At 35.4% G+C, this 25006-nt stretch overlaps 1 protein-coding gene across 1 annotated transcript; it reads right to left on the bottom strand.

The window, feature by feature from the left end:
- Positions 1-1220: 1220 nt before the first annotated feature.
- On the bottom strand, positions 1221-25000 carry LOC130266798 (regulator of nonsense transcripts 2; the record flags this gene model as incomplete). Its single annotated transcript, XM_056516057.1, has 13 exons — positions 24790-25000; positions 20797-20957; positions 19591-19788; positions 18258-18407; positions 17751-17854; positions 17366-17451; positions 12089-12197; positions 10807-10920; positions 9476-9592; positions 4434-4619; positions 3686-3889; positions 2790-3065; positions 1221-1404 (listed from the first exon to the last, which is right to left on the bottom strand). Coding segments are annotated over exons 2-13 (1825 nt in total), but the record flags the coding sequence as incomplete, so codon positions are not given.
- Between the last annotated feature and the right edge of the window lie 6 nt (positions 25001-25006).

Below are 25006 nucleotides of genomic sequence, written 5' to 3' on the forward strand. Positions count from 1 at the left end.
CATGGTTCTGACTCGGGAAAATAATGAAGATCTGTTTTTAGAGAATGACTATTGCAATATTTGTGTCATTCAGTGCAAATCCCCTGAACTTCCAGCATACACTATTGTTCTCATACATTCTTTCTTCTTTTCTTAATTTACAAAGCCACTTAATCCTCCAGGGGATTGCTGATGTCAGACTTCTAGGCCACTAGTTCTTCTTGGAATTTACTGAGGAGTCAACACAGTCACTATTCAGGTTGTCATTTCTTTTTTGACATTAGACCAGCTGCACTTAGGGTCAGCCATTACTGTAAAGTTTTGTGAAGCTCCTGTTATTTGTAGGAAAGAAGTGCTAAGTACCTTTCAAGAGAATATTACAGTTTATATAACTCATTGTATATTTCTTCTTGGTTATAATTTTGAGAGCATGTAAACCATAAGTTTAGATCAAACCACAGGAGAATTCTAATCTGCATAGTTACTGCATAGGGAATTTCAAGGCATGTCAATTAAATAAACACACACTAAAGAAGAAGTTCCTCCTAAAACAGAAGTTGCAACCTTTTATGTGGCTGCTAGACATATTCACCCCACTGAATTAAAGGTTTATTCTTAAAATTTGAATGTGTCCAAGTAGTTGAAGTGCTCTAACTAAAATTTTCATATAAAATCTTTTAATGAACAAGCTTGTTTTCAAATAAAAATGGAAGATTAGAAAACAACTCCATTTAACAAGTAATGAGGACAGTAGTATCCAATGTTTTTTAAGAACAGATTTGTACAAGAGGTTTAAAGGTTAATATGATGACAACAATTTTAGATACTCACCAATCAGTGTATTTTCAACTGAGCTATGCTGCCAGCCCAACTGCTTTCTCCTAAAACTAGTGTGATTCCTACATTTTTCTGATAAAATTAACTATTTTCTTCCTCATCACTTGTACCATGTGACTCCATAAATTAGTACACACATTTCTGCTCTCCAAATACTATTACATTAGGAGTATTTATACTGACAATTTTTTACAACAGCTTAATAGCTGTTGTAACTTCAGAGTTACAGAGATTCTCTATGGTATCTTTGATGATTGGAAAGAAACATGCTAAAAGTTACAAAAATATTTCTATCATGAGAAGAAATTATCATAACAATAACAACAGTTATCTATTACCATGATAAAGAGACAATTTTAAGAACTACAGAAATTGCCAGAAACTTCCCTTGCACATTTTCTTACCCAATTTAATTAAGAATTCTCGTTCCAAGTCTTGCACCTGTCTGACAGCTTCTTCCAGAGAATTGCAGAGCTTTATCTTTGGTCTCAGCAGTTCCAGTGTATCACTGATCATATAGTCTATGTCTATAGGAAAAGGGTGGTCTTTTGTCCAAACATCCAGACTTTTTTTCCACCACACGTAGCGCTAGAATACCAAATATTGAAATCAATTATATGAAAACTGATGTTTATAAACCATTTAAGTTATGAAGTTTAAAATGCCATTTAAAATGTTTGAACAGTAAAAACTGCAAAAGCTTTCATGCCACTACCCTCCTATTTCATACAACTAATAGATATTTTGATATCACTAAAACTTGTTTGATAACGCTGGATATCACAAACATTAAGAATCATAACTACTGTTATAAGTATGAAGATGAACAAAGAAGCCCTGACAAGAAAGTGCCTTCTCAGGGTAAACTCTTTCTACAAGAGATGACCATGTAACCAATCAGCTTTCGACTCCTTCCACTAAATATTTTCAAGAAAATGGATTTCCCCAAGGGCATATTATGGGGAAAGGGGGGGAAACATCATAAAAAAAAATCTTTAGACTGTAGCCAGCTTCAAGTGCCTTATCCAGTTTGCTTTACAACAAGTTCACATATACCTCTTACAGTGACGTTGTAAAAAATAAATGTTGATTTTAAGTGAACCTAACAGTAGAACTTAAGAACTAAGGTGCTGCAAAAACTGGATCTGAAAATAAGGTATGAGTAACAGAATCTTACTTAAAAGATTACACGTCCAAGAGGAAGGCTTGCTGAAATTATTAGGTGTAACAAAAATATAATGATGTCTTCCCCAAAACATTTATTTTTGAATTTAAACATCAGACCATCTCACACTGTGAGCAGCTTGGTCTAGTGGGAGGGGTCCCTGCCCATGGCAAGGATCAAGTTGATCCTTGAAGTGTCTTCCAACTCAAACCATTCTGAGATTCATAACTCCAAAATATCATTTTAAACCTTGCATGCAGATGAGTGATTTGTATCCTTAAGGTTTGAAATAAGTTATCACCTTAATTTTAATTTTTTAATACCCTTTAGTATAGAGAAAAGCAGAAAGAAAGATAAATTAAATCCAGCAAGTTTTAGCATTAATTCCACAGTCTAGAATTCCTCATTTCAGTGTTTAAACACTCATGATGAAATCTTTTCCCCACTTCACTACATTTATTGAGTCAGAACTTTCTTTGCTGCAATCTGTGCCCATTACCTTTCATCCTTTCACCGTGCATGCCTGAGAAGTACCTGACTCCTCTTTCTCTACAAAAATCATTAGCTGAGGACAGCAGCCTAAACAATCTTCTCTTTTTCAAGTTCAGCAAACCCTAATGTGAGCACTGAGCATCTCCTGATCATTTTGGCATAACTCAACATAACATACCACTTGAAACTAAAACTGCTGCCAGGCAGACAAGATTCTACAAATTACAGTGCTAGAGAACAATGAGATGAATACGTACCAGACTGACTTATATTAGCTTGTTAAAGAACTTTACAGATCTGCATAAATTTAGAATACCTGAAAATATACAAGGAAGCAATCAAGTTTTCGCTTGCTGGATCCTCTGTCAAAATACTGCCCACAGGTATCGAGGATAGTGCAGACAAGTCTGATTCTGAAAAGGTGTTCTGGAGGGTCCAGTGGACTAGGACTGCCATCAGGGTTCACACCAAACGAGGTGAAGGAATACAGAGTTCTAAATATTACAGCTGACTCCACCATTCGATAATTGTAAAGCTCCCCCAAAAACTTGGCACTGCTGATCCGTCGTTGGTTGAACTTTGGTTGATTAACCTTTATCAAAAAGGAACAAGAAAATTCTTTCTATCATGCAGACACAATAGAACATTAAAAAACCAAACCCAACCAACCTTTGACAAAGGAAAAAAGTCTAGAAAAAGTTGACAGAATGGTTATTTATGGTTACATACATGACACGAAAATAAACATTAAAAAGTAGTTATGGAAGCTGGTCAGCTAGTATTTATGTTCCAATACATTTAGCATACACTCCATCTTAAATGTATGATGACTTTTCATCACCCAGAGAATTCTTGTAATTGTAACAGCTTTTAAAATATGGACTGGTCTCCAAAGTGACTTGAAGTTGTGTAAATCCGTCTACACTGTCAAAGAATAAATTCTATGGCCTTACTATGATAAGGGAGGCAAAACAATTGTCTTAAGTAATGCTGTTAATTTGGTTTTGTTGGGGTTTTTTTGGTACAGTTATTCTGGTTATTTAAATAAACCTATACAAAGCAAATAACTGAGATAGAAAAGTCATCAGACCAAAAAAAAAAAAAAAAAAAAAAAAGAGACTCCAAGGATTTCTCTCCTTAAGCATAATTATTTTAGTTTTCCTTTCAACATAAGTAGATGAGTATAGCTTAGCAAGAATACCGATTGTTTACCTCCATTCCTAGTCGAATATCCTCTAGCACTCCATCCACAACATGAATTCCAACATCTTCCTGGTAAAGGACCAACCCTGCTAAGAGGTTGGCTACACAGTGAATACTATTATATTTCACATTCCAGATGTTGATCATACAGCATATAACATAGTCCTTTACTTCTGCATCCTGCCAAGGCAGCTTGCGCATCTGTCTCAGGACCTAAACCAAATTTTAAGACAAGCTTCACATTTTAGCAGGTAAAATATCAAGATGTTCCCTGTCATCCCCCCTCTCTTCTAGCTGGGATGAAATCCCTGTTAACACCTACAAACAACCTAGCTCTCACTTCCAGGCACCCTCCAGACCTGCAGCGGCAATGGAAGACTTCATGTACATAACCCAACTGCTGTCCTTGAGCTACTGATCAAGCTGTCCAAGGCTGTTCCATAATTTCCTTACTCTTACAGTCTGTATTTAACTGAAGGCTTTTGTCCCTTACTCTCCCAACACAATGTACAGAACACAATGATTCTCATCTCATTCTCCCTTTGTTCAGCATTTGATGCTGTTGAGAACACAGGTCCTTAACTGGTGTTTCTACGTGCTCCGATAAAAGAAATTAAACCACTTTCTTCATGAATACAAAAAATGATCCCTCTTCCTTGCAACTGAAAAAACCATAGCCCTCTCCAAACCTTTTCCAAAGTTACAACTACACCACTTTCAGTAAAAAAACTGTATTAAAGGTTTTTAAAGGATTTACCTTCTCTGTGGTGACCTTGGAGAGATCTTTGTAAAGAAGCTTACGGATATATTCCTGCAAAGGAGGACGTTTTTTCTTCACAGTTTTTTCAGCTGGAGGGGGATTACAGTAGTAATAGGCATTTTCTACCATTGTAACATAGCGTGCATCAAGATGCATTGCTTGTTTTTTCCTCATCATTTGTTCCTGGAAACAAATGCAAATGACCAGTTAGAGATGCTGACATACCACATTTTCAAGCCAAAGGCTTTTAGAGTTACATTTGGGATACAGGATAAATGTGAAAGGTTGCAGGAAAGTAAGATAAAAGCTTGGGTAGAGAGAAAACAAGACAAAGTACATATATATATATGGTCCTGTGTTGCTCTTTCCATGATCGTTTTTCTTTTGATCCCTATTTTTATAATGGTACAACTGTGATACAAAAGGTTTTGGAAAAGTATTTAAGATTTAACTCAAAATCTTAATGCTACTTTTCAGATAAATGGTTCATAAGGCTACTAGGAACTCTCTTTAAAACACTTCATCTAGATTTTATTTAGCTAAAGTAGCTGAATTACTGATGTCCTGGCACAAGCACAGTGAATCATCATAAGACTGGCAACCTACTTTTACATCAGCATGTAACTCCACAGAGTTTTTGATGATTTCATTTGAATTTCCAAAGGTTTAGGCAACAGAATTTTCCTTATTCCATGCTCCATTACTGCTATTTACCCAAACAGAATCGACTGGAAGAGAAATAGTATCTACCATAAAGTAACGTTTCAGGAAAAATCACACAAGCAAGACTCAGCACTAATTACTGTGCTTAATTGTCAGGATTGTCCTGATTTTCTTCACTTAATCTTTTCTCCAAACTTCAATTTATACATGTAAGTTAAGGTTTATTTTGTGGAGTTTAAAAACTTCTTTTATCTAAAAATTCTGTACAAGAACAAAAATAACAGTTCTAAGCTGCCGATTTTTACAGCTGAGGATGAGCTTAATTCCATTATTAAATACTTTTTAGTATGCATCTGTTTAACTATATGTATATTGGTGTAACTCTGTAAGTGATCTTATATATTCTAAATCACTCTGTGGTGGCTCACCAGGAAACTGACCTGGGTAAACTTTATTTTGTGGTAGAGGTTGGCTATACAATTTACAAATTCAAAAAGATAAACATGTAACTTCTGTTTCATCCCTGCTCACAAACCGTAGTATATCCATTCAAGAAGTCCAGTAAACCAAGCAAGAGTTTAAAACTCCTTTGATTATTGCTGAAAAAGCACTATTTTTCATGCTGGTGGCTTTTCCACTAAACCTGAATAATTTAAAATTTCTTTTACAAGGCAGACATTTCAGTTCAACTAAAATGTCAATGTACTCAAACAGCTCCTTAACTCTGAGTTTCAGCTGCTAATTCAATGAGGAAGGGTAGCTTTGTGTAACATAGTAACCCAACAAATAATGTAAGTTTCCTCCTGGATTTTAGTCATCAACAGGAAGGTCTCCGCCTGACACCAACCCTAAGGCATTTCATTCTTAACCTTTTCCACCACACAAATGGTCTTTCCTCTGGCTTCCTGTGAGACTGTTCCTTTCCAAATGGGAAATTTCTCTCAGTAGCAGCACACTTTCCTACAGACACACAGCACTTAACAACTGAGTACATAAATTGTTTTATGTGGGGAAAAAACACTTAGAGCAGAAAATTCCAAACTTTACTGTGTTAATGTTACCTTAGAAAAATTTTTCACCTTTTCTAGATAGATCTAGAGAAAATACACCTTTGCTGCCTTAAAGGCATTCATCATTCTATGATGAATGAAGTGGGTCAAAGTGAAGCAGAACAGAGAAAGTGGCAGAAGAGCTTGCAAATAAAATTTACATCCCCTAAATCTAATTTGTGTATTTTCCTGTTATAAATAGTTCATGATTAAAATGTTTCTTCCCAGAACAGACAATATGCACTACCTGAGGTACCAACATCACTGTAATTTACTGGGTTTTGAGCAGTCCTGAGTGTGTGTTCTAACTGTAAGTGGATCGTATTAGTCTTAATTTCAACTTACTAAAAATCTTCAGCACTTCAAGAAGCTGTTTCAATTCTTTTTCAGCTAAGGCATCAGATGCACAGGTAGGAAAGAGAAATCTTAACACTACACTGTTTGTAGTAGCAAAAACATTGATACAATTCAGAAGAAAAAAGCAAGACCTGCAGTCCAAAGTACTTTAAGCTCATCAGCTACTTTGGGTGCTCGTTTTGCTAAGCTAAAATGAAGAACTACACAAGTAAAGCATTAAAACAGACTACAAACATTAAAGTATCCATGTTAAAATATTAAAATTGTTTGGGTTCTTCTTCTTGGTGAGTAGTAAAATCTCTCTGCACGTAACATACATTGCAGAACCATGTCAGAAGAAAATATGGTGATCATTAGGGGAAAAAAAAAAAGAAGTAATCATGAGAAGTATCATGAGAATTTCAATTTTGGAAAGCATTTCAGCATGACTGATATTTAAACATCAGATTATAGCAAGGTACTGAAACTGTTCAGTTCCTCCTTCCCTTTAACACCTGCACTGCTCTGCCCTGCTACTCTTTTCAACAGTTCAAACTGGAAATTTTTAATTTCCTGAAAGCACATTATTGTTATAGAGAATTAACACAGCTCTACATGAACTGCATTTACTTTTCTACAGCCTCTGCCTGTACAAACAACATCTCCCACAGTTTCAACACCGCCAGTAAAAGCAGTCACACCAAGAAGGAAGCCACTGTGTAGCTTAACTTCTGTATATTTATCAACACAAGTGATCTGGCCCTAAGGCTTAAGGCAATTGTCTAAGTTAAATGATTAAAAATGCATCAGGAAGCTTTTAATACCAGAATTTCAAATATTCTTTCAGCAGGACCACAGCAATATAATACAAGAATTTGACATTTTAACTTGATTACGTTACAGGAACATAGATCAAGATGAAGCTGATCTTATTTTAAAGCTCCAATTCAAATAATCCAATTCAAATAATTCATTTATCAACTGATCAATCCTAAAGCCAATCTAGTTTTACATTAGTATTTTAAATTACATAAAGGACACTGAAATTGAAAGATTTGCCAAGAAGACCATTACTAGAAATAAACATTGTCCTAACAAAAGAAGAATCTCTAAATAATTTGCAAAACATGAAGTAGTTCCACAAAACCAGGATATGATCACTAAATGTTTCTCTAGAATAAGTTGCTTAGTGCCACTAAATTTGCAATGTCCTTACTGCACATTTTGCTTCTCAATAAGTAATTTCTCCTTAATTACTTTTAAAATCCATTCTTAAATATGACTTTCTTCCACACCAGAACAAAGCAACATTGTCTCTAACAGGAGGCATGCAGGCTGTTTGGAATCCCATTACAAAATACATCGTCAGCAGTAAAGATTAGGACCAATAATTATTTAGAGGATCAACAAGCCTTAATTCTACCCATAAGAGTAGATCAGCTTCACAATTGCTTAGATTTTTACCACAAGATTGTTACCAGCTTGCTTTGGGAAAAATCCTTCCCACAATTCACACTAACTTGTACCATAAGACTATGATCCAATTTGTGTAAGACTATTTAAGTCAAAATTAATCTCTGTAGGTTTTTTAGGGGAATGCTAGAAGTTGCAGCTATTAAGATGGATGCAGAATATAAACCTATTTAGCCCATTTTACATCTTAATAAATAGATATTCCAAACTTATTTGCAATCTTCCACCTCCTCCTGGTTCCTCAATGCATAAGTAAAGACTATTTATCAAAAACCTTGAGAGGCTTTAAGCCTCAGTAATACAAACTGTGTTTGTGGTTTGTCTTGCACTTCACAGTTAAGCCATGTTTAGCATTCATCCAGCAGATTCCAGCAATCCAGCTAACAGTCAGCATTTTTGTAGTGCATAACACTAAATGCAGTCAGTTACAAAAAACAGCTCTGGTATAAGTATTTAATTTTTCCTGATCTCTAAAATTTTTATTAACTATCGAAAAGTGACAGCAATGAGTAAAATGTCTTTTAAGTATAATGGAACAGGATTTTCAAGAGAAAGATACTAGACTATGGAAAGGAATATATTTCACAATACAACCCATCAGCTGGCAACCCTTTAGAAAATTGAGATTCAAACCTTTCAAGATACAAAGTACACTGCTACAAAAAGCAAGAGCCAAAGAACTGGCAGTTAATTTGCCCATCTCTTTCCTCTCATGACAGTACCACCTCAACAGACATTCAAAGAGGTTCAGAAAAAACCGGTATTTTGTGGAAAAGAAATTATTCAACAATATACCCAAGTATGCAACTGTTTCTCTATTAACTAGAGCATGAGAAGGAAGACTAATGGTTTAAGAGAAAATGAATCTATCTTTGAAGGTCTTCTTTTAACCATGCCTGACTCGGTCTCTTGCCTTGGACACAGAGCTTTAGGATTGTCTCCCAAATCAGCAAATGTATTATTCAGTTCTTGTTATTTTTTATTCAATTCTTTTTATTTTTTGATCAGTTCCTGTTATTTTTAAGTCTTTGACAGTACTTCTCCAGACTTAGAGATCTCAATTCTAATCTTATTTTAATTCCAATCTGTTTCTAAAACTGCTTTTCTTAGAGTCTTCATAAACTTTTTCTTTTTTTTTTTTTTCCACATATTTAGAACCCCAGATCATTATACAGGGCATAGGAACCACCTCTTGCACAAATGTCTTCACTTCCAGTTGAAATTATGTCTGGTTCCATTCACTACTATTCTTCCCCTCAAACACTATTTCAGGCATGTTCAGGTACAGCTACAATCTTCTTTCAACCTCATCCTTTAGGTTTGCTCTGTCTCTGTTACTGGTAGTTCAAAAGCAGTTGCTTTTTTCTTCAGAAATTGAATTATCTTTTATACATTTTCTTTCAGGTCATGAAGAGATTTTTTGGTCAACTGGAGTTTCTAAAATAGTTTCAAAAAGAAGTAATTGCTTTAAGTTGGGACATGACAACCTCCCCCATAAGACAAGAAGTTTTCTCTTACCAAAAGAACGCTGGTTCTTAAGTGAGATTCTGGTGATCTGAAGAGGAATCTTCCACAGGTTTCCAGCAAGGTACATGCCATTTCAATATGGTGATGAGAGAAGTCTGACAGAAGCATCTGGTATGTATTTATATAAAAGCACAGCTTGTTAAACACCATTTTCAGCTGCAGAAAGCATGAAGTTATATCTACCAGACTGGACACTATGCTGGTGTCCTAAATTCTTTATGGAATAAATGCAAATGGATTTCACTGATCCATTAGGATGTTCGGATTGGCAAGGCCCTGACAGAGGTTGCCCATCCCTGGAAGTGTTCAAGGCCAGATTGGATGGAGCTCTGAGCAACCAGGTCTAGGAGCAAAGTGTCTCTGTCCAAGACAGGGGGTTGGAACCAGGTGATCTTTAAAGTCCCATCCAACCCAAACCATTCTATGAATATTTAAAAGATTAATCTCATTTTAAAATTCTTCTAAGAACAGTGTATAGACTCCCAAATTTAGACTTCAGAAGAACAAGATGTTTTGAAAGACCAGCATAAAAACCCCACCCAAATCAGCCAATAATACTGCACAAGAGCACAGTAACCTCAGAGCACACTTAACTACACTGTTTTAAGTTAAGCAGTAACTATAATTAATACAGCTTTGCACTTTATAGACAAGAGAGGTGAAATTTTGAGTGATTATGGTTTCTTTAGGAATTCAGCTTTGATATCTAACAAGTCAATGAATAGAAACTATTCATAAAGAAAGTGATGTTAAGATGTGAATCTCAAGCATCTTTTATTAAAGGCACATTTATTTTTTAAAACCTATTTTTAGTTTTGGACTTGACATCAAGGTTTGAATGTTTATCAGCATGCAAAGTGAGATGATGTGCCTAGAGATTAATGTTTTCCAAAGATGTTTTGTTCCTCAACAAACAAAAGCACCTGCTAAAATGGCATAAAAGCCTCACCTTGCATCACTGAAATGCTTTTTCCCTCCAGTCCTTCTCCCCTACTGTTATTTTCTCCACAAAAACATTAATTGAAATCAACATTATGGAAGTTGTGCAATGTACAGCAGATTAATAAGTAGCAATGTCTGCCATGTTGTTATGTCCAAATGTGGAAGTTTATTTTAATATACTCCTCCCATTAGAAGAGGTAAAACATTTAACTTCTATAGCAGCTGTAAAAGTCTCCTCACACACAGCAGCCACAGACACTAGGGTTTAAAACACTCCATGTAATGAATTCAGGTAACATCATCAGCAGGTAAATGAAGGGGAATAGGATGGGGATGCATTATCAGCATACAAAGGAGTACAGGACTATCACAACACCAACCTTTAGACAGTGGAGAGTATCGTTCTTGGAGAACATCTTGAACTTGGTAAGCTCACCAATAAATCTCACAGTTTTATTCTTTGTTTCAATGTTGATCTGGTCCTTTTTTCTTACCTAAAAAACAACCAAAAATTGATTATAGGCCCTCAAAAATACCCACTTCTTCTAAATTACTTTGATCTGAACATGCACAAAATATACTCGGGAATTCAGCAGTGTTTGGTATTGATTTGGTTCCTACAGCTCCACCTTTACTTCTCATTGGGTTTCCTAAAACTCTCCCTATGACCTTGTTTCTTCAGAAGATTTCAAATCTTCACCCCTTCTCCCCACCCCCCAAAGCAATTAATTCCTCTAACATACCTGCACACATAGATCCTCCTCCTTTGCCACAGTGAAGCAGCGATAAAGTATTTTAGATTCTATATTTTCAGAATCAGTAAGAAGTTTCTATGTGAATAGGGCCACTTGTGCTGATCTCAAGGAATTACTAAATACTGATGAATTTTTCAAGTCAGATTTAGTAATGTGCAGACTTTTAAAATTATAGACATTTAGGATAAATTTAGAAGCAAAACAAAAATATGTATCTACGTCTAAACATAATCTGCAAAATAGAAAACTGTATTTCCCCAACAGAAAGAGGTTTTTCTGAGAAAGTTAACACAGTTAAGATTTAAGTAATTCTGAGCAATTTATATACATTTTTAATGTCAATATTAGAAAACAAAATTAAAATCTGTGCCATGAAACTCAGAAAATGGTGATTACATCACCACTGTGCACCATAACAAATTTTATTATAACATTTAAAAGCAAAGGAAACAACACTGAAAAATACATTTACGTGGAAAATTCTGATAGATAGAAATTCTAAAATCTAATTTGAATTAAATACTATATTATAATAATGATCACTACAACAGTAGCCTTGTAGTGGGAAATGTCTCATTTTAAAAGCAAATTATTAATTTATAGAAAACTCTTCACACAGATGGAGCAGTTTCTAATTTTTGTAATGTCTGTTCCAACTGTTGTACAGTTCATTTATATAAATATGTAAGCACATATGGAAAGTTGTAAAAGCAAAACTTCTACAAGGACTTACAAAGTAACAAAAAATTCTCTTCTTTTTTTTCTAGAACTGCTGAGCTGACAGAAAAATATTCACTGAATTTTAGAAGTAATATCTACACAACACAAAGTGTGTTTTTACCACAAAGGACGACTTATGAGATTGGTTAATCTGGTTTTAGTAAAAAACTAATTCACTAAAACATACATGGAATCTGAAATCCCCTTTCAGCATGGAACACAGATCCTCTGCTACGTCAGACATACAGGGATGCAGTGTGGCAACCAGTCTTGCATAAAATGGTAGCAAATCCAATCTGCAAACAAAGGAGAGGATAAAATAGATAATTTATAGACAAAAATGTATTTATGTGTACAAATATGGGTACCATTTTACTTGTGAAAAGAGTCAATGCACTGACAGAACTACATACATGCAATTTTCTTGGCCCACTTCAGAACGCAATATCATTTAAGAATAACACTCCAAAGTAAACCACCATATCCTGTTGGAATACTTCACAGTTGTTTTTAGCTTCTGCCATAGGAAAAATGCTGAATACCATCAACTACAGAATTTGACCTTCAATAAATTACCAAACAGAAAGAAAATTCAGATCCATCTTGACATGCAAAAAAGGTTCTTAAGGCCATGGGTTATGGCAAGATATTAACATTTTTTTCTGAAAAACAGTAGACATAACCAGGAAGACAGAGAATATCTTTACTTTTAAGGTGGGAAACTTCTGAATTAATGTAGTAGTTATTACATAAAACAAAGTTGAGCAGATGTGATGTGGCCACCCTTTTCCCAAAAACACTACTGGAACTCCCACAAATGGCAATATTTCCAAGTTTTCTACAGAATTTCCTTATTTCCTTCTCTCTTGTATTAATTACATGCCTTCACACCCACTTCCTTTGCACATTTATGCAAACCAGCTGTGTATATATCAGTTTTAAATGCAGAGAAACTAACTGCACTCTGAGGCCTCATAATATCATTTAACAAGCTGAAGGAAGTATTTTCAGTTTATTTTCAGAATGTTGAGTTAATGCAGTAAACAGATAAACTCTAGAACAAGCCAAAGTAAGTGGAGAGGAACATCCTAAATTTGCATGCTTCTAGTGGGAAATTATCTGTAAGGGAAAAATGCATCTTGAGTTTACACTTTATGAGGGATTAAGGTTTTCCCTGCTCAGGAAAGGAAAAGGAAAAGAAAAAATATGCTGACAAAAAAAAATCCAACAGCACAGTTGATACACAGAGCTTATGCTGGCACAAAGCATCAAGACAAAACAAACAAAAGCCATCACAACTGCCTGCTTTCTCCTTTCTGCTTCTATGTCACTGGAGCTCATTTCCAAGACATTTAATACCCACTTACAGAAAAAAAAGACAATTATGTATTTAAATTGTGGGTTAGAACCATCAGAATATACTCCCCCCCACAAAAAGCATAACCAGGCAGCTTCCTGATAACACACAAGACTCCTGGTGAAACATTGTGGTTACCTCAGTTACCTATTTAACAGGTTTTATCTCTTTTGTTAATCAATAACTGAAGCAATATTTACATTTTTCAAGCTGGTTGGAACACGCAGTCAAGGCTGACTACCCACAGCAAATTACTACCACGTTATTAAGCATTTAGCCATTAACTTTGAGAGAAGTGAAAGTCTCACTACTTCACACTCACCCACAAAAGCTAAACTAAGAGAGGACTGTGGCAGAACTAAGAGGGTGCATTTAACTGAGGGGATTTCTGTTTGGCAATTCTTTTAAGACAAATACCAGAAAGTTTTATTCTGGTGTCAACAAGTACCTGCCTGCTGAGAGTTAATAATTTCATCTCTGTAAACTGAGTATACCTGGGGGAAAATTAGTGTCTTAGAGGACATTGTTGTTATTCCCTTGCAGGATACAAAAGGTTTCTTCATGGGGAAGCATACTAAGACTGGATATTTCTAAATAGGTGAAATATAATAAGGAAAAGCCTTGGGTTAATTATGCTGAAATTGGCAATCAGAGATTGAGTGAGCTCCCTCTCAGGGGAGACAAAAATTCATGTTCCGCAGTGGAGACATTCCAGTATCAGTGGCACCATCTACTGGTACATGCTCTGCTTTGTTCTCTCCAAAAGCATTTCTTTCTCTTGGGAAGGGGGCAGTAACTTAACTAAACCCCTACAAACCCCACAGTATTGCCTTCTCTTCCTGCTGTTCTGATTATGAAGTAAGATCTGGCATCAGGGATGAGTCAGTCACTGTCTGAAGTTCATGTTAAGGATGCTGTATTCACCACCACAGCAAAAAGCACCATTTCTGACCATTGTCATTTAGACCACATACCATGGACTGAAATCTAGTCACTGTGGATCTCAGTAAAACATCTAAGATCATATATTTTTTCCTACCATTTTAAATGTAAGTTTATTTAAAAAATCCCAAACAAACAAAACCAATCATAAACCAACTTACAGAAAAACTTTTCTCAAAGTCCTAATTGCAATCTCTCTAAAATGGATGCATCCAAAATTCTATGCCCAAGAAGAGCAAAGGGGCATTTTGTGTATTTCTTAATTTCTGTGACTCTACAAGACAGATTAAAGAATGAAGCAATGGAGCCAGAACTTCTGCATAGCAAGCACAATCATAATGGGTAAAAGCAGTGCATTCACAGGGCCTGAACAGGTACTAAGTGCCACCCACACTGCTCAGTGGGAAGAGAAGGATGATGTGGAATTGGAATGTTACCAGGGAAGCACTTTTGGCTTTTATTTCTTCGCCAGGACATAAAACTCCTTGATCTCAAGCACATCCCTTAATTTTACCCTCAACTGAAACAGGTCACTGAAACACCAATGAGTCAAGTTCAATTGAACAAAAAGGACCTCGGTACAGAGAAGTCTCAGGATGAAAAGCTGACAGTAAATACACTGGAGGCTTGCAGCTTTTGAGTTAAAATGTGCACAACTATTAACACTTAAGAAGCAGCTAACTTCTGAATTAAGACCAACCAATAATAACACTAAAAATCTCCACATGAACAATTTCTCTTACTGCAGGTAAACTTGCAGCTTCACAGATCACCAGAGATGGGAACACCAAAAAATATCATAAGCCACAACAGCCCCTATATACTGCTTAACATTTATCTGGAATTGTGTAGAATTTAAAACCTAAGAAAATATTTCAGACTTCTCGTATTGAAGTTAAAAGAAAATAATTTACAGGATTACAGTATTCTGGTAAACCTAAATCATTCTGCATATAGGAAGATAATTCAGTTAGACAGCAAAGAACCACACAAAAGTCCTAAAGTTGCAAGCAGTAAGGGTTAAATCACAGTCTGCAGTTCTGGATTAAAAGGCTAATATTTAGCTTTAAATCAATCCTTCAATGCAAATGTGAAAGCCACTTGTATACTGGCATTGAAAAATCTTTTTAAAAGGCCTTCTGTTCTGTTGGGTTGGAGCTTCAAATCACAGCTGAAAATGTAAATGCGATCCATTCATCAGTATTCAACAGAGATGTATTCTAACACTGATTTACAGTGAGTTGAGGAAGAAATGGCCTTTTTTGTCAAATTAAGATTTCTGTCCTGAAGAATCCTGATTTGTCCCAATCTATCCAACCCTAGTGGTAGCAAGAAAGCTCCCTGGCAACACTACATAATTACTTTGATTTCCCAGTGTCTGTTTTGCACCTCAAACAAAAAAACAGTTTTACATTTTTTTGATGAAACTGTTATGCCTGCACATTTCCCAGAAGTGACCTCAGAAGAAGAAAGAGAACTTATTCTGTCCTTGAAATACCTTATTATGGCTGGAAATAAAGCAGCTGTACTTAAGCAGCATTAACTGATATGCTTGGAAACTAAATGCTTTTGGAAAACATACTGCTTTATCTGCATCCTTAAGGACAGCACTCCTCTGAAACTTTCACAAAAAAACCTTCCTCAAAAACATTAGCATAAAAAGCACTCTTCTCCCACAGTATCACAGGGATATTGCAAAAATTCCTGGGTTAGTAAAAACAAGCATGGAACAACAATAATGGGAGGTAACACCATATAATTATGGTTCAGAGAAGTTATATACAGAAAAAAAATCATTGTTAATGGACAGTACACAAAGCCTTGAAGCAGTGTGTTGCAGAATATGTAGAATTTTCTACATCAGAAAGAATTATGATGTTGAAGACACTCAGACTGTTCTTTGACCAACCACAGCAATACAGTTTACTTAAATATTGGGATAGGTTGCCCTTTCAAATTGTCTGCATCTATCTTCAGCTGGTATTTACATTCCAACTGCTTGTGTCCAGAACAAGCAGCTCAGTCAACATCCTGTTTCTCCAGCTGAGTAGCCCAGAGATGGGGTCACCAACGCAGGCACATAAACACAGCTGAACTTAAGATCTTAAAAGAATCAAGGTGGCTTGAGTATTTATTAGTCAAGTATGTCCCAAAACAGACAGCAGGAAAAGGAATTAAGAATTGTACATCAAATGTTAATATTTCTTTATATTAGGAACCCTTCATATTTATAATCAAAGACCAACAGTGAGATCAGCTGAGCCATTCACTTCAGTGTTAATTCCAACTACTGGAGACCAGAATCATGACAAAACTAGCAGCTCCAGGAGGCTATCCCACCACCTATCCTGCTCTGTTGAGTTCTGAGAGAAAAGTTCATATTTTAAAAATTATTATTACTTTTAATACAAATCTCTAGGGCAATGGAAGTATCACTGGGAAGATCACAAATCAATGGCCATGAGGAAACTATGTATGCTCTAGGAATTTCTTAACCCTGTTTATAGTACAGCCTGATCATAGACACATTTTTAACAGTGCAATATATCAGGAATTTAACTTTTGCTTTCATGCAATCTGTGAAATCACACTGCTGAATTTACAAGCCTTGTCATACTGATCCTATTTGAAAGTACTTCCTTTCACTGTGCACATCTACAAGTTTCTCCAGATACCATTCACCTAGTACAATTTAGCATATTATGCAAAGAGAATAAAGGATTTTCAAAGAGGTTCCAAGAGTTAATAATCAACGTCAGCAATCTAGAACCTACAGCACCAGGAAACGATACAGGGCAATGGTACAAACATCACTGTATGGTCATAGATCAGCCAAAAAGCCACTTCCATTTCAGAAGTACAGAAAATTCTCTATTATAGCAGAGCTGAAGACAGAAGTCTAAGTGTTCCTGCTGATTTACATTGCTGTAGATATTCTAAGCTGTGAAAAAGAAATTCTTTTGCCATTGTATTTTGATACATTTCATGATTACCAGCAGGCTGGATCATTGATTCTAAATATTTCTTTGGTGCTTCAGCATAACCACTCCAAAAGTGCACATCAGGAATAAATAAACTGAATATACACTGGCTTTAAAAAATATATGCACATCGTAAATTAAATAATAAATGGGTGGATCCAGCTTGATCCCCTTCCATTCTTACCTTTGTCTAGGAACTATGAAAAGGGCTCGTACCAGTTTTCTTCTGTTGGCTTTTGTATTCATATTCATGCAAAAATCCATTGCTGCCTATAAAGAGGAAAGTTAATAAAATATTTCACTTTAATGCAGTGGGTTTTCAATAAAGCAACAGAAGATGGTGTTAAACATTGCTTTTACAGAGCTATCCTACTACATGCAACTGTTTTAACAAGAATCATAAAGAAAAATCTTCAGTTTTGGCTAGAACTGGCATAGTTAGATAACATCTCCATTGAGAGGAATACAGACTGATTAAAAATTAATTCAGCTACTGTCAAAAGCTTGAAGTCTTTATTTCCTATCATTATGGCTTTTAAGAGGGCAAAAAACTGAAACTATGACCATACCTTGTCTATGAGGTCTCTGTTGACACAATTTGGAAGCTGCTGAAGAAAAGCATCTACTATGAGTTTTAAATGAGATCCAGTACTGGCTTCTTCATCCTCTTGTTCTAACAGAGGGAAATAAACAAGCAGCAGACATCTTTAAGCTATGAAATATAATAATTTACAAAGATATTCCCCAAACAGTGCATTTGTAATGTTTACTTGTTAAGTATTCATTCCTCTTTGTAGTCACTTTTCAGGCAACTGCCTCTACATCTGCTTACTTTTAAAAGCTGTGTGAAGGAATCGGTAATTTTCACTACATAAACATCTTTAAAATGATTTTCACTTGTATCTAAATGACTTGCTACAAAAACATCCATCACAATCCTAAAAGTTCCTAGCTACCAGTTTTATAAATAAATAAATAAATTGCCCTAAATGCACTCTACAAATCCACAAATTAAAACAAGTTTAAAAAACACAACATCAAGAAGAAAAAGAATTCTTAAAATCAATTATTTTTACCTTGCTCATCAAGAAGCTTCTTTGTAAGATCTTCTGCCTCATCTCCACAGTCCAACTCCAGTGCATCATCATTAATATCCAGGTTCTCCAGCTCCAATTCCAGATCCTCATTTCCAGCTGCTTCCTTATTATCTTTGGCATCTTTTGAATCTATTTACAAGTTATACAGAAATACCAAATAAATACTAATAAATTGTTAAATATATGCATTCATTATTAGAATTCAGAAAGATTAATGCTGCTAAACCTACATCTCTTTAGTGTCTTCATGGAAAATCTTCTACACAAATTAAGAAAAAAAAAGGAAAAAGCAGAACAGGAGGAAATAACATGCTATATAAAAAGTCAAGTAAAGATTATTACATTCCTCGAACAAAATATCTGAATCTGATAAACATTCAGAAAAGAATAGTTAATATTTTTTCTTGGACCACAACACTGGTCCAACACTGAGCATTTTTCCAAGAGATTATGCTTAATTTAAAAAAATAAATTTCAAGGCAGATAACCTAATTAAAACTCTAAAATTTTTCAAAGCTGAGTGTGACAACTTCTAAACAGTGCACACATCATATGGAAATATAGATCCATAAACAAGTAACATGTTTAGAATCATAGACAAAATTAATCTGGAATGGATTTTACTGATATCTCCAGTTTTAGATAACCTTTTGGTCAAAGTGGACAAACACCATTCACACCAGACTTCTCAGATGTTTTTCCAATTGTTTTAAAATAGTAAGACAGATTCCAGTCTGCCTGGGCAAGCTGCTCCAATATCTAAAGGTTATTACAGAGAAATGTCAGAATTCTCCATACATGCATCTTTTATTACACTTTGAGCCAGAGATGGTGACTTTTCATCCCACTGTGCCTGAAGTCTGCACATGCCTGGTTGTGATCCGAGAGATGTGTTAGAAGTGAGGAACCATCCATGCCTTCTAATCTAGTGAAATTTTCTGCTGACAAAGTCACCTACCATTAGTAATTTAATAAGAAAATAACAATGGAAAAAACCCCCACACACTAAAATCTGCAAAAAAGGGAAAAATCTTCTCATTTCTCACAGAAAACTTAGTATCCACTCACACTGGTTAATCTCCAATTACTTGAAATTTATAGTTCTAACAATATTAAAATGCATTTACTTTTTTCCTTCCTTAATAACCAGATATAATCCCTACCCCACCTAATTTATTGCTGAAAAATTAATCCAACTGATGTACTGTCCCAATTACCACAAATTATTTCATTAAAGGCTCATTACTACCATCAAGCTTGTTTATCTGTTGGACAAGATATACTGAAGAAAACAGTCATCTAAGCATCCTACCTCTTGATTCATCTTTGCTGGAATCCTTGCTCTGGGAATATTTTTCATTATCTTTAAACAAAATTGCTGGCACAAAAGCCTTCAAGTCAATGAGATTCTCATAGAAGTTTCTAGCATCTTCATCTTCCCAGATACCCCCCTCCAGGTCATATTCTCCAGGCTTTCCTGGTGTGAAAATATCAATACCAGGTCCATGTTCTGCAAAAACAGTGAAACCATAAGAAAGTTATTTACACAAATTTACTATCTTCTATGAGGAGGCACCTTAGATATTAACAGTCCTTCTAGGAAAGCGTTAAACTATTTATTGCTACCTCTGTTTTCACCTAAATATTTCAATGCATACTTGAAAGTGTTTTTAACAATTCAATCTTAGTATTAAACAACAAGAAATTATCTTAAAATTATAAATTTCATTTTGATTGAAAATACAGACAGAATCAGCGGCACTCAAATCAAGAAAAACTAAGCAGCACATTATGTGATATTAGAAATTTATAACACACTTCAATAACATTAGCATTAAAAGAAATCACTTTGAGTATGATGAACTGTACCCTACTGGGTTTTAAGAATGAAGTTTAAAAAGAACAATTTAATATTTAGAGGCATTCAAGAAATACAGCTTTTTAAAGTTCAAGATAATTTGAGGCAAAAAATTGGTTTCAACAACATCTCAACGAATCTCAAAGCGTTGATTTAGAGGCATTGAAAGCTGCACCTCTGCTCATGAGGCCAGAGAGCCACACCTAGTGACTTATCTGGCTCAACAATATGTTCCTGCCCATAACATCATGACCTAAAAATAGACTTCAAACGTATTTTTCAACACTATCAGCTTTTAAAACTCTTAACAGTTTTTAAATACTAAAACCTGCATAATATTAAAGGAAAGGATCAGGTTAAAAACATTTTTAATTTTCAATTTATTATTCTATTCCCAGAAACAAAACAAACCTAAAGAGATATCTACATTTCCATAACTACAGAGAATATGTAATAGTTATGGCTACATATTAGGCATAATTACTTTAATTAAAAAAAAAAAGAAAAAAGTATTATTCATTAGCTGCTATCCTTCAGGGGGAAAGGCTGAATGAAATGAAACCAGCAGAAAGAACACATTGGCAGGAGGGTTTGGTTAGTTTTTCCACCACATCTAAGCCAGTCCAGGGCTCTGTTGACCTGCTTTAGAATCTGGCTTACCCTCGGGCGTAGGTTTCTCCTGGGGGAGGTCAGGCATGTTCTCATCCAAAAGATCAGCCAGAGACTGAGAATTTGCCAACAGCTTCTGATACGACATTGCAAATTCCTCATATTGCTTGTGTCGATCTTCACTCAGCTCTCCTTTGGAGTGAAGAATGCGTCTACAAAAAACAAACTTACAGTAAGACCACCTTTTTCCTTAAAATGTTTCCAAGCTATGCTGAACCATTAGGAATTTCTCTGAGCAAAACTAACTTGACCTCTGTGAGGGAACTGTAACAATTCTAGTTTAGACCACAATAGCAAACATTTAAGTGACATTATTCTTTTTCCAACCCACACTGAAGTTCCAACTTCAATCCCACTGAGGGCAGTACAGTCAAAGAAGCTCCAGCTTCCACGTCCAAAGAGAAAGGCCTGCTTAGTCTTTGCTACAATTAGATTATAATAGTCCTAAAAAGACTTACATAGTAAAATAAAATATTCTACTTTATCAACAAGCTAGATAAAAGTTGTTTTGCACCTGTAACAATCCATTTCCATACTGTTTAAATGATTACATGAGCTATTATCACAAGGAAGGTCAAAAAATTTCCAAGCAGCCCACCGATTTTCCAACAAACCAAGTTATTTCAAGGCTATTAGTACAAATTATAAGCAGTTACATTTGTTTCTTCAGCTACTCTTTATTTTCTTTTACAAAACTTTTCATATTTGCTTCGATTAATAATTTTTAAAATTGAAATCTGTTGTCAAAAATAACTTGCATCTGAAGGACTCTAAGCACTGCTTACAAATGCTGGAACCACTGACCAGACACCCTGTACTGAGATGAAAGCATCAGAAGTCTGAAAAAAGGTGCAAATGCCACAATTCCCAAAGCAGGTTGTATCTTTACATTATCGTCTGTAGGATTCCAATACCATTAGGCTTTTATTTTGCAACAAGCAAACAGTCACAGTCTTGCCAAAAGACACAAGCATTTTGTGGCATAAGAATACTGAAATAGTTAAAGCAATGTAAGTTGAGGGAATATCAGTTTTCTTGTTTCAGGTTAATTGTAAAACAAAAGTCATTCATCGTACACATTCACAGGGCAAGCAACAAAATCCCTTATCCCTGCTCAGAACCAGAAGTGGACACAAGTGTCTAGCCAGAGAGCAAGAAGCCTTAATGCTGGCAAAACTTCTATTTCTCTGACAAAACACATTTATTTAGCATGTACTGCCTGCTCCTGCAAAGTACAGCAAAAAAAAAAAAAATCAACAAATTAAATAACCACTGACTATTTGTGAAGTGCAGTAGTTGTGAAATTCAGTTTGGATTCAGGAAACACATTAAGAGTGAGTTCATAGCTTTTCCATGGAGACCGCTGTCCATTGCATACATACTTTAAACCAGCAGCATTATAAACATGAGCATTGAAGCTCTGTGCTCATATTAAAACACAAAAAAATTGTAACAATAGTACAAGACCTTCAGTTCTCAATTTCAGTTCCAAGAAGACAAGTGTTAGCAAATTCAAAGAAGCTAAAGCAAATGAAGCAAACTTTAAAAAGCACAGTTCACCTCTGAATACAATTGCAAGTACAGCACACAGTACTTGTCTTACTTTATGTCTCTCCAAAGCACAAGGCAAATTCAGCACATCTTAAAAACATCCTTAATTTAGACAAAAGAAGTTTCTTCCGTAGCTAAAAATTATTTTTGAAAACTCTCTCCAGAATTTGGGAATCAAGGTGTTTCCTTCCCATGACACAACCTGGCAAGTTTTGTTGTACTCTCAGCTGTGTAACCAAATGACCAACAGGTTCTGTGTTATGTCGACAGTAATGCCAAAGCATAACTCAAGGTACTTTTTCCTAACTATCCATTTAACCAGCAATGCCTGAGTCTGCTTTAATTTTACCTAAATGATTCCATAGGTAACACAGCACTAAAGCACTGTTAATTTAGCATAGTAATTTTCAATTAATTCAACTGAACTGTACAGCTTAAATTATTTTACTGTCATTCTCCTGAGAGAAATAAATTGACGAGTTATTTACCTGACAAATATCATAACCTAAACATGTGATGCAGTTGATGCACAAAAGGAAACAGTTCACTCCCTATTCACTTCATTGATTACGGCATAACACTATGAATAAAAACTGCAGCAAAATGGATGTGATTTTTAATACACAGAGAACTGCTTTACCAATAGTGTTACTGGACTTTCAAAAAAAAAAAAAAAAAAAAAAATTAAAACCAACCCAATCAAACAAAAACACCCCAAAAACCTGCCACCCACAAAACAATTCAAAAGCAAGTAAGGAATCAACTGCACAATCACTTTTCCAAAATCCACAGTTTAGGAAGATTTCTATAATATTCATAGACCTCTTATTCAGCAAATTTCTGTCTTGCCCTCCTCATGCCCTGCACTTCCAAAGCAAGCAAACGCCACAAAGCTGTTATAGATGTTGTAAACAAATAAAATCTGGTAGGAAAGATTTTTGATGTCCTACTTAACAAAACTTATTCCTCAACTTTTATTAAGGAGTTAAAATAAACACCTTAAAGTTCAGAGAGAGAAATAACAGAGTTCTCTTAATCCAGTGACAAATGATAGCTCTTCATATTCCATCCCCAAAACAAAGCTGTGCACCCAAGTTCACAAGGATAATTCAGATGACAAGATGCTCAAAGAGGTCCCTCATCTGCCCTTGTCTGATCTACTCAAAGCAGGCTCAGTGATGAGGTCAGACCAGGCTGCTCAGGCTCTGTCCAGTCATTTTTATCCAGTTGTACAAGTAAATATTACAGTATATTTCTCTCTCCCACATTGTTTACATTCTTTCTGCGTCTTGGTTTCTTAACATATTTTATACCTCTCAAACTTTTTTCACTCTATTTCCTATCATACAGACTTTGTATCACCCACTCACTGAAACACCAGAATCAATGTACCCAGAACCAATGACAATTGAAACTAGAAAGGTTCATATTCATTCACTTTAAAAAAATTACACCAAAGCCAGTAACACACTTTGAACTAGTAAGGTACTCATAGAAATAACAGTACCTCAAAAGTCAGTTTATGATCCTGTGAAATTCAACACTTGGCTGAGACCAGATAGGACTGCAGCACAAAACTCATCAGCACAATGGATTCTTGCTCTGGAAACATAAAAATTTAATGCGTTCCAAGCATACATTTGGCTCTGGATGGATGTCCAGCGTTCCAGCCAAAATACGTGTCTATACACAGCAGCATGTTCGTTTCTATCTGACTGGAATGCTTCCAGAAGAAATTAAGAATGACTGTTTTAAGAATAGCATTTGGGTTTAGGCTGGCTCCAATAATGAGAATTCAGGATGCTTTAGAGCCAACAATTATTAAACAACATAAACATGGCAGAAAAAAAATTATTCAGATCTCAAGGTCTGCATATTCATACCCTGCAACATTAGTACTACATATAAATATTTAGGAGGACTTTCATCAGCTTGTCTATGCTCTCTGACATTTTAATACATTTATTTAATATATATTTGCCCACCTTGGAGTGTAACAGGTACCTTCTTAATTTAACCTATGTTTTCCTTCATCCTGGTACACTAAAAAAAGTAAACAAGCCAAAGCAATTGTGGCATATGCTTCACTAGATACATGTGGGTGGAAAAGGGAGAAATCAGATTGTGCCAACTGGAAAAGGACAGTACCAGCTGGGAAAGCAGCACTGCTCTCATGCTGATAAAGGAAACAGCACCAAACAGAGTAAAGAGAATTACAGCTAAAGGTTAACCTCCTTTTCCTTTAAAATATATTCAAAGAGTCTGCTTTTAAGTATTCAGAACAAATTTAGAAATTTTTTTAGAAACACTGCAGAGCACACTTATTTCTACACATTGCTAACAGACTCTGTTCATAAATACTGCAACAAATCTAGGCATTTCTTAAAGAAACTAATTTTTATTCATAAGTAAAAAGCAACTTTCAATTGTCACCTGTTTTGTCTTTCAATATTTTGTAGCTCCCTGTGGTCCCTTTTCAGGTGTTTGGTCAAAGATGTAAAGTATTCCTTCAACAAATTCTGGAAGGGCTGTTGTTTCTCTGGGCTAATTATCTCACTAGGAGGAAAGCTCAAGTTAAACTTCTCTGCAACAGTTTTTACTTTCCTTGGTACCAAACCAGCAATGTCATCTCCACAGTGCCGACAAAAGC

The sequence above is a fragment of the Oenanthe melanoleuca genome, unplaced genomic scaffold (assembly GCF_029582105.1).
Source record: "Oenanthe melanoleuca isolate GR-GAL-2019-014 unplaced genomic scaffold, OMel1.0 S239, whole genome shotgun sequence".
NCBI classification, from domain to species: Eukaryota; Metazoa; Chordata; class Aves; order Passeriformes; family Muscicapidae; genus Oenanthe; species Oenanthe melanoleuca.